This window comes from Dysidea avara, chromosome 4 (genome assembly GCF_963678975.1).
Source record: "Dysidea avara chromosome 4, odDysAvar1.4, whole genome shotgun sequence".
Taxonomy (NCBI): domain Eukaryota; kingdom Metazoa; phylum Porifera; class Demospongiae; order Dictyoceratida; family Dysideidae; genus Dysidea; species Dysidea avara.
The window spans coordinates 41,910,737-41,922,321 of record NC_089275.1 but is presented as its reverse complement, the minus strand read 5'-3'; the positions used below and the strand labels follow the sequence as shown (position 1 = coordinate 41,922,321).

The following is an 11,585-nucleotide window of genomic DNA, read 5'->3' as shown; positions in this document are numbered from 1 at the left end:
ACATACATGCATTAATAGGGATCCAATTTGAGGGACATAACTATACAATGACAGTGTATACAGTTTTTGAGAAGTGATAGTTATGTGTACAGGTACACGAGTATTGGTATTGCCACAAATGTACAAAGGAAACACTCATGTCTTGCAACAGTGAAATTCAAAGCCTTACAAAGCTACTAAGTGCAGTAATTCAACAATTAGACTGAATTATACATTATAACAGAATTATTATAAATACAAAACATCAATTAGTTGGCTGCACAGCCCCAGGTGCAGGACGATAGTACCAATGATTTTCTTTCAAAGTGACAGCAGTAGAAACTCTTATATTTCTAAAGTCAGTTATGTAGGTGAAGAAGAAACAGAATATGACAATCATGATGAACCATTCAGAGCCTGTGGAGATCAGATGAGCTGTATACCCCTACAAGTGGTATCACATGATGGTCCACATGTTGGTATCACATGATCATCACCTTATCAGAGGGGCTCCAGTGAAATCGACCATGTTTGTTCTTGTCATGATCGTCATCATATTGGAGGTTAGCTATGAATGTGGCCACCAGCTCTAGAGGAGGGGATTTATAAGTAATGTACGTGCATGTGTGTGCGTCGCGCATGTGTGTGCGTCGCGCATGCGTACGCATGAGTAGTGTGTGAGTGCGAGTGTGTGTGTGTGTGTGTGTGTGTGTGTGTGCGTGCCGTATGTATGAATACGTATGTGTGAGTATGTATATGATGTATATGTAAGTATGCATGCGTGCATGTGTGTGCGAGTGGCAGCATCCCTCACGATAGCCTTGCAAGTCAACAAATGGGCTCTATGAACAATGCAGAAAGCTCCGGGTAAGGCCATCCACCCCGGGGACAGATCCAGGAGCTGGTGAAGAGAGGGCATACCCAGTCATAGATGCGGTATTACAGTGATTATTATTGTATACTGAATTTTAATTTAGACATTTAACACTGATATTGAATTTTACCACACAGTCAAGATATTTGAAGAATGCCTTTGAATATTTGGATACCTCCCTGGGGTAGGAATGGTACTAACTTGAAGATTTCCAATAAAAAGCAACAAAGAAGGTTGAAGAAGATATGGATGTACATCATGGACATGCACACGTGTGTGCGTGCATGTGTGTATGTACTGTGGTATTGGGGATGTAACTTACGAGTGATAATTCCACCCAACACACACAAGCACAGTGTTGCCCTAATCACAGTCTTCATCAGCTTCACCTTGATGATGAAATGACTCATCAATGTGACACAACTACAGTATATTAAACTTCCACCAAACAACATGACAGCCCCCGTGTAGTGAAGGAATGACAAGGATGTCCTGTTCTGTATGACACAAGGAGACATTAAACACAACTTCAAATCTGGTTACCTGGAAACTGCCAATCAGAAACAGTCCACACCCAGCCAGACAACCAATAAAAAAGGTGATACAATTGAATACTCTCCACAAACCACTATCAACTAACAACTTGATGTGTTTGAAATGGACGAGCACTATCATGATGACTATATGGGAACAACAGCATTGGTAATAATGGACTAACACACATACAGACACATAAGAGCAACATGCATACCATATTGCCACAAATTATAGTCTGGAATTTTTTCGTTCACCAAAAAAAGACCAGAAAGGGTGGCGTTATATACAAGATCAGTATTCAAGTTTTCTTTGGAATCAACTTCATACCTACGAGTTATATTCTCCTCAAGGGGTGAACTAACCATAATTCAAAATAAGGTACACTACACACACAGAGGACAAAAAAAAACACACACATGAACACACACACACACACATGCACACACAGAGAACAAAAAAAACACACACATGAACACACAGAGGACAAACAAACACATAAACACACAGTCTCTAACCTATTGGGCCACTCACACAACACATCAAAGAGAAGACAAATCTTTCAGGAGCATGGTCACCAGTGTCACTGTTATAACAATGATAATTATTCTGAAAGCACTTCTTATCAGCGTACCTGATATAAGGCCATGCGGCTCTTACATGGTCATGTGATACTGCAATACTGTACCTGAGGGATTACAATCACATAATCACCACATGATTCATCATGCATGAACGCACACACAACACCTGGTAGCCGTGTGAAACACAGCTCAGCAAATCAGCACTGGTATGCCTACAAATGTACCACTCAGGCACTCGAGTCTGTGCAGGCAAATCTTCCTGGGTCAGGAGGGCTACATATTTAAGTCACAAATAAAGGCCACAGAACCAAAGTTCTACAATGACCCCAACACCACTAAGAGAGACAAGGACAGTTGGGCATTTGCTTTCCCAGTTGACATCAGGCCACTAGGTCCACATTATACAGATAGATGGACTGAGTATAGTTTCTTGCTCAAGGAATCAACAAAGCTGGGCATCACAGAGAATCAAGCTTAGAGCCTTACAATTACCGGGCCGGTGCTCTAACTACGCGGTCATGCTGCTGCACTCACTCACACATGTACACATACATACACATGCACACCACACACATATCATATGATCCACACTCACGTAGCCACAATCCCAGATGACATAACCACCACCAGTAACACTAACAACACCTCAGCACCACATGGACATGATATATCCATCACTGGCACAAGTCACCTGAGGGTACCGACAACATGTGTAATGCACATGTGAAGTGCTCCCACTATTAGCACTGTAGTGTCTCATACAATTTGCATAATGATCAAAAGTATAACTACTTTTGTATAAATATGAAGACACAATGTATTATCTATGCTAATATCAATGTTGAACAGTCAACATGGGATAAACATGTTGAACATGTAATCACATTTGCAAACTGAATAACATAAATGCATGGAGACACTGCTGTCGACACCCTTGCAATGTCAGCAAGAAGAAATGAGATGCAAAGAAGGACAAAGGTATGTCCATGATGCGTACATTGTATGTACTGCGGTATGCCAAAGGTAACTGTTGGGTTGAAGTGACATCTAACAGTGAAAAAATCATGCCCATAACGTTAGTTGTTTCAAGTTACGCTTGTCCAGAGACATTAGGCTAGTTAATCACTAGAAAATTGTGTTAAATAAACATTTAAAACCCCTTAGAAAGTTATCAGTATTCTGGCTACTCTAAAGACACTTTTAGGCTTGATTTTACCTAACCAATACTGCCAAGGCACAATGAAGATAATATTTTTTGTGAGAAAGTACAAACCTCCACAGTGGCGGAGGAAGTAGTTGATGTGAAGGGGGGGGGCGCTGACCAGAGAACAGAATCTGTGGCAGCAGGTGATCTGTGGGAGGCACAGCCCCCCAGAAGCTGTAGCCATTTTTGGTTATACAATGTCTCTAAAAACCAACTTTTTAAGTCAAAGTTTTTAAAACAGGCTATTTAATAAACCTCTTGGTATTAATATTGACTACAAGGTTAATAGACATACAGCATTTATAAGCAGTTCAAAATAGGTTTAGGCACCTGGAAAGAATTGGACAGTGAAAAAACACCAACTCTCAAGTAAGAGGTTGGTGGTTCAAATTCCACTGTAGGCAATTTTTTTGTTTTATAGAAACACGTTTTTATGAAACATTTTGACTGCTCTGACTATTACGTATTTGAGTGTTCTATTAGAGTATATTAATCTTTTCACAGTTTTCAGCCCCCTGAGAAGGATAATTTCAGTGTGATATCATTCTGAGGGGAGTTTATTCCCCCTCCACCGACCAAGGGGGGCCTCAGCTAGCCCCTCACCCCCTTTCCGCCACCTATGAACCTCCATGATCTAATACTACCATACTGTATGATGTCTGTACAGATCTGCTGTTTTGTCTCATGGTAATGATCAGATGCTGATACAAAAAATAAAAGCTTTTCAGTACTCAATCTGATTATTGATGCAGACTATATACAGGCTACTAGATTACTGGTCATCTGAGATAAAACATGAAATGTTAGCTAAAATTGTATGTACACCATTGATGACGACTATAATTTGTAAAAAATCTGTGTCTATTATGTGGTCATGTCTTGGTCCAAAATATCACTTTTTGGTGATATAGTGGTGTCTCCCTCAAAAAAAAAATCTCTGCCCTCAAAAAATGTCTCCCACTTTTTGGTCTGCTCTACCACCCCCGGTTAAGTCTATAAACATATTGAATCTGTTATTTTGAGGGCAGAGATTTTTGAACAACTGTGAATACAGTAAAAGAATTCCCCTCAAAAATTTCTAACCAATGGTATATAACACTGAGGACTCAGGAAGTCATGAAATCTGGAGAATACCCTCTGCACCCACACCTAGCTACACACATGGTCAGTTAGCAACTCCGGTCTATGTTGGTACGGTAATACAGTGAGACCTATCCATTACCTTACAATGTCAGGCCCAAAGACACATCAGGGATCTACACAAACAAGTACCCTTATAAAGTATGGACTGACTAGAACAGGTTTAAATGTAAATGCTTTCCAATTGACAATCTGAATAGTACAATTGTGGATGTGATGCGTCTGCAGTCTACAGTGCAGTGATAAACACATTGGATGGTTGTTGACTTGGGTAAGATAAATTGGAAGTGATTTTAGGACCTTCATGATTAACAGTTCACACACAAAATTTACAAAGTGTCTAGCTATAGGGGAGGCAGGTAGTATCCAGCTTTAAGGCTAGGATACTATCCTTTGTGCTGCTACCTAGTATCTACCCTCATAAATGCGAATCAAAAAGTAACCTGAGATAAAGATCAAAAGAAAAAAATGAACTCGACGCTATACCGACTCTATCTTAACCTGAGACAGTCCATACTGTAAGTTTAATAAGAGCTTGAGGTAAGCTAGGGTTTGGCAAGACAAGTACTTTGTGTCCTTCATCCCTAGCTTGCCTAACAAACGTACCTACATACATATGCCCAGTGCATTTGATAGTTCAGTAAACTGGTCAACTGTGAATATCTGCAGCATAAAAATACACTCTTGTGTTTTCTAATTAATATGTGTCGTGTGGAGAGAGTTCTGGTCACATGAAGCTAACAATTGAAGGGACACTGAAAGGCCGAGTGTCAGTGCATAGTATTTCTACAGCTGTACAGCCAAGGGATTTCTCTCCACACCAATCTTATGTCCCATTTGAATAATCAAATACCAACCTCTTGTATCTCTACGCATGTACTATTTATCATCACAATGTAGATAATTGGTATAATGATTACAGCAATATATAGGGAGTTACTAAAATTGCTATTACCTATAATTCATAACCCTCAGCCTGGGGAAAAAAGTATCCCCAGTACAGGTTAAAGAGGAGATTTACAAACAAAATATCCCCCAGGTCTAGAGTATTTACCACTGCAATAAGTTTATCTTTTCATTGTGGCAATGGTTTCGTGTCACTTTACAGGTAGCAACAGCATTCCAGCAGGGGACACACAGTGGGTTCATGCAATTGTCAAATCCCACTTGATCTCCACCCTGCCTGTACTGGGGAGTAGAGGGGGAAAAAGGTGCACAAATAAAGGGAGTCACAGCTTCACATCAACACTATGAAGTTGGCTTAGGCTAGGGAAGCGAAACAAACAAGGAATAAAGGTACTGGTGGCCTTAGATCTGGGTCCTTCACGACAGCAGGCCTTGCCCAGATCATTCTTTAATAACAATAAAATTCCGTCCATTTAACATGCTGTACCAATCAGTCTCACATGCAATCACACAATAAATTACCAGTATATCATCTGTGATGTAGCCTCTCTGCGTTGTTTAACGTGATTTCACGTCGCGTAAACAGGATTTTCCCCAATGATTCTCCACTAGTTCGAAAATCACTCCTATGTTTAAGGCGCATGAGCTTGCAACTAGATTTTAAGGCGCGTACGTAGCGGAGTACGCGCCTCCAAAAATGCAACTTAACTAATACGGTCGAGTACGGTGGCTGGGGTAGGAATCTATGGTGTAGAGGAACTGCTGAAGTTGGACTGAAGTGAACCAATTGGTCTGGCAGTGCTGTGAGTGGCGGGCGCCGCTAAGCCAGGGTGTCAAAGTCAAGAATGGATACAGAGGAATAACACATGATTAGCTACTACCATAGATTATATACTCCCTACCCAGTAGGGAATATATAATCTATGCTACTACCAGGGCAACTCCAAAATTTTGGTGGCAGGTTTCCATTTAAGTCTAGGGGATCTGGGGGCATACGCAAATGTTTGAATTTTATTCTGGTAAATCATGTTAAATATTGAAAGCTGACATTCGAAACATGTATGAGCTCGCTTGCTTCTGCTGGCATTGTGGCTAAAGATTTAAGTGGTGGCGTTAAGTGCAGTTTGAAGCAGACGTACAACAAACATGGATGCATATGCCATTCTGAGGGTCAGGGTCCCCCAGAAAAAAATTGCAGGTTTAAACACTTTGAGATATGATAACTTTTGGACTATTTTTACTGTGTTGGTAGAGAAACTAGGTAATACAAAATGTGACTGTTCTATTAGGGTAGTTTACTGTTCTATTAAGAGTATTTCTATCTGAACCTTTTGATACCTTAGCAATTTCAAAATCAATTTTAATTGCCTGAATAAACTTGACCAGTTTATGGAAACTTCAGAACCCCCCTGGATCTGCCCCTCTACTAGTCTTGTATAGTATAGCAGGGAGTTGAAATCACACACAGTTTAGGGACACTTTGACCCCCCAGGAGGCTGACACCAACTGGAAGTCTAAAGTGGAATTGGCAATTACAAGGTCATTTGAAGCATGAAGTGATCAAATACCAAGAATCCACAAGATGTGTGGTTTTTTTTTGTCACCCATATAAAAAAATTATGACATCACTCTGCAGTTATTTGGGTACACTATAGTAGTTATTACAATGTGATGTAATAGTTGGCTAGAGGTATGTAGATCACTGTAACAACTGTTACAACTATTTGTTCCAGGTCAAAAATCAGTCTGGCATGACCAATTTTAATCTGTGCCAGTTAACTAAACTTGGGCCAGTGGTTAACTACTTGGTCATGGTTATATATCACTGACTTTGGGTTAGCATACATGTAACTGAACATGCTCCCCTCACTCTTCTAGATGCACCACTGCTCCATCACCTGTGTAGTTTCTCAGTGGTGTTGCTATTGGCTATTAAGAAGGCACTTATAGTCTGGCTGCCTGTAGTAAATTGACATTCGATACTCTGTGTTGCGAGCAGTCGGATAAAGCAATCATTAATGCCTAATCTATTTTGGCTTCATATATTTTATTATAGCTATGCAGAAGATGTTAAATTTTATATAACTGATTATCACCAGTAACTAACTGGCTAGTTGATTTATTACATTGTAGCTATGCACAAACATGCATAATGTGCATGGATTCTATTACGATTAATCTTATCTGTGGGCCATATTTATACTTATTGGAGTTAAACAAGTGAGACATTGGGTACTAACATAGTCCACTGATGAATGAATGCTGACAGCAGCCCTACTAGCTAATAGTTCACTGCATGACATGCATCCAGGCCATCTTTTAGTTGTCAATATACACTGTAGTATACCGTAATTTGCTTTTTTTTGTTTTTCATTGAAGGATAACATGCAAAGGTTCTGGGTTCAAGGAAAATAACTATAGACCAGTCTACGGCGGTTAAATTTTTGAAGTCCGCCATTTGTACAGAGTTGCTTAACTTGAAAATGTTTTTTTTTCATGAAACAAGCTACTGACATTTTATCAGTTGCAAGGTATCCAGAATGTTCCACCAAATAGCATTGCTAGGCTGTAAAGTAATTAAAAGTATTTGAAACCTTGTGCAGTTTATTGCTACACAAATGAGTGAAATTACCAAATGAAATGTTAAACATGAGTGCATGCAATTTGCTAGCACCACTAAAACATCTAGACTAATGTTAGTCTGGCTATGCAGGGTTATCAGCATTTGGTCCAGGTGGATCAAATACAGTTACCAGAAACAATCCAGTCAGACCATTACTTTTATCTGGACAGTAAGTTTTCCATGACAGCACGTATTAATTACCCGGTATTTGTAGTAGCTAAACTATACAAGACACAATCATAAATCCTTTTAGTTTTTGCACTGAAGATACTGCACCATATGGAATTAAACCTATAGTATAAATTTGTCAGGTTGTATGCTATGACACCAAACATGCATGTACCTATACTTGCCAGATATAATAACATCTGGACAGTCCCTCAAATTATATCTATAGTCAAAAGTGGCCTATTCTTGCAAATCACCTATATCCTGTATATATGGAAGTTGAGACAGTTGCTTGTTATATTTGATCAGTTATCAGGTATCAATTTCCAATCTGGCCTGGCAGATTTGCCTAAAAACGGTGAATAACGAAGCCTGATGGTCCATTAAGAAACGGTCACATTTATTCTTTTTTGCATTGCTGGTTAAAAGCGTCATGGACATCACCAGTTGCTATATACCATTAGCTGTAATCACTTATAGTGGTACATATAGCTTATTATAACCGTCTCATTATTATTTGGTTGGTGCTGGATGGCAGAAGCAGTCATCTTTACCGCTAGTCCCTTGTAGGGTGGTGAGCATGCATTGATTTACTTGGTATTCAGGAATCAATGCCATAAAACAAATCTAATGGCTGTCCAAATGGTCAGTTTTGATTATGTAAGAAATTAATTTAGTTGCATTGTGGATGCAATTGCAGCTGTTGACCAGATTTTTACTACAAGTTGAACTCTGTATAGTGCAGCTGGCTTCAGTCCACAAATTGCGTATATACAATTCAATCCTTGTAGTTTATTTCACAGTAACTATATTGATATTATTATGTGTTAAATGTAATTAGTCATTCACATGCACTATACCTGTATGTGTGGTGCGCATGTACTAGACTTAATTCCTGTTGCTAACCACTGTATAGCGCGCGTGTTGTGACTGCTGAGCCATAAATTGAATGAGACTGTAGTCAAATGGTTTATTCCCAAATTTTAATTTGTGTATGCCTTTTATGGCTATTATTTCTTAGGTGAATAGAGTACTTATAACGGTACATTACAATTATGGTACCCATATCATTTGCAGCCGAGCCATCATGCAGAACAGGTGATTATGCATTTATCATGCAGAAATTTAACTATCATATAATGCAGTTACTTGTATACATACATTATTGTGGTAGTTGATGATCACTAAGAGTTGAATACCAAAAACTTTATATCACTTTTAGAATGGTACCACATGTAGGGTAGTGATCTGACGGTGCAAGCTAGCTATAGAGCTGGGTATTGCCAGAATTCACATCTGACTCTCAAGTTATCTACATTCACTGTACTGCAGGCTTTCTTGTATTTCAAGGTTGTAAAAGTATTTTGCATTGCTATTGCTGAACATATTGAGGATTGAGGAACATATAAATACATTGCTTTGAAAGTGAATGCTAACACATTGTAATACACTTAACCCACAAAACACAACCCAAGCTTGTGAATATCTTATCTATCCCATGCATGCACTTGTAAAATCTCTGCAGGTGCTTTTTCTATTGTTGTCTTACCTATCAGTGGGGTATTTATAATTATCCTTTTATTGCAATATCCTCCTTATTATGCACAGGGAAAATTTCACTGCATGACATAATACTGCAAGGAATTGATCTGAATTTGACATAACAATATTGACACTCACTGGAAGCCTACAAGCCTGCAAGCCATTGAGTAGCCATTATGCATGTTATTACTAATAAAATAATTACAGAGTTGAATACAGGATATGCATCGTATACAAATATGGTGTTGTGGTTTTGTAGTGCAGGAGGGGAAAATGACTACATTGACTTGACAATGTACTATAATATAGCAAAATTAAGCATATAGCTGTTGTAGGACATAATAAATCACAGCGAAATTATTAAGACAGCTATAGCATACTCCACTGCTCATATTCAGCATTTAGTAGTGGGCTGTAGGTTCCCTCACTATGACATAATTCTGCATTGTTTTATGCATGACATTATTTTTGTGTAATGATGATATTCAGCCAAATGATACACATACATGTACAGGACTGATTGTATATGAAAATTTGAACTGTCCACCAATATGGAATAGATTAGATGATAGAATGGAATAGATTAGATGATGAGATTATTGAGACTGACTGTGTTGAAGAATTTAAGCAAAAATTATCCCCTTCCATGTATATAGTTAAGTAACTTATCGTAATTATATATATTTTTATAGTTTATTATCGTAATTGTACATATGTATATAATTAAGTAACTTGTCGTAATTGTACATACTTATATAGTTAAGTAACTAATTGAAATTGTACACATGTAATTGCACATCAGCATTATACCCCTGGAGGGTCCTGCTGATTAACAATAAATAATAATAATAATAATTTACTCTGCATGTTGTCAGCACAAAAGATTTAGGATGACAAAGCTAGGGACTGTATCCTTTGATAGTTTAAGTTAATTGTTTACCTCAAGTTTGCTGCGTAATGCTACCCCTATAAGTTTGTGAATACAATGAATAACATGGTGTTTACCAACATTGAACTGGGTCACTACTGCTGACCCGGATGACCCACTGACCCGGATGTGACCCGGATTAATTAAAGCCGAGACGTGTTTCGGCTAGTCTCGAGCGAGCGAACGAGTCTACATTTTGAGTAAATATTGCAACTTCAGCCTAGTTGTAGGTTGAAGACCAAAAAAAAAAAAAAAAAAAAAAAAAGGTCTTCACCTACTGACAATAGCTACCCTCGCGTATGTTGGTAATGCGATAAGTGGGAGTTACGCGATAGCGTTTATAAGTTTCCACGTCGTCAAACGGACAATTTCGTTTCTCACGTGATCCAATCCGGGTCAGACCCGGATGACCCGGATGACCCGGATGACCCGACCCGGTTTCAACGCTGGTGTTTACCCTTACTCTTATTATGCATATGTAGTGATATAGGGAAATTTTATGGGTGGTAGTCGGGGATCATATTTTGGTGAATGTTTTGGTATAAAGGATCTATGGTTTTACAAAAGACTGCAGCTGCAATACTCCCACTCAGTCATGAGCGAATTCAAACGTTTAACACTGCAATTACCGAGTCTTGACACCAACATAACTGAACGTAAAGGTAGCCTGCAGGTGTGGTGTAGGTCATTTTGGTAACATGTTATTGCGTGGTTGTCAGGAGCTGACTAAGCATTAAGATGTTGTCTCAATGGCTGACAGGAGTACAAATGAATATTGTTATAGTACAATTCCAAAGCTGTTTATCAAAAGTTCCATACAATGTTTGGTGCAACGTATAGCAAACAACATGTTTGTGGCAGTACTATACCGCTAGGTAAAGAACATGTCTTCACCTTTTTGATAGCACCGGTGGCAACACTACCGTACTATTATTAGTTTTAGCCTCAGCCGCTTAGTACGTACTTTGGTTAATAGATTTCAAATGATAGTGTTGTAATAAGTGTCCTGTAGAGAATTGAAAAATTGGCTTAGACAAACAGAGTACAATTGATTTCATAGACTTTATATAATTATTATCTCTGTACCAACTGATCGACCATGC

At 38.7% G+C, this 11,585-nt stretch overlaps 1 protein-coding gene across 1 annotated transcript; it reads right to left on the bottom strand.

The window, feature by feature from the left end:
- Positions 1-151: 151 nt before the first annotated feature.
- On the bottom strand, positions 152-5,881 carry LOC136252205 (DNA damage-regulated autophagy modulator protein 2-like). Its single transcript, XM_066044599.1, has 8 exons — positions 5,744-5,881; positions 2,567-2,662; positions 2,022-2,075; positions 1,906-1,973; positions 1,397-1,533; positions 1,176-1,350; positions 477-568; positions 152-424 (listed from the first exon to the last, which is right to left on the bottom strand). Exons 2-8 carry the CDS (start codon positions 2,644-2,646, stop codon positions 245-247), a joined length of 786 nt encoding a protein of 261 aa, XP_065900671.1. The 5' UTR covers positions 2,647-2,662; positions 5,744-5,881; the 3' UTR covers positions 152-244.
- Between the last annotated feature and the right edge of the window lie 5,704 nt (positions 5,882-11,585).

Excerpts from the sequence above, each read along its gene's own strand:
- LOC136252205 (XM_066044599.1), bottom strand. The coding sequence starts at position 2,646 with ATGGATATATCATGTCCATGTGGTGCTGAGGTGTTGTTAGTGTTACTG. Across the intron at positions 1,534-1,905 it reads TTGTGTGAGTGGCCCAATAG|TCATCATGATAGTGCTCGTC; the intron begins GTTAGAGACTGT and ends GTTCCCATATAG. Across the intron at positions 425-476 it reads ACTGGAGCCCCTCTGATAAG|GGGTATACAGCTCATCTGAT; the intron begins GTGATGATCATG and ends TACCACTTGTAG.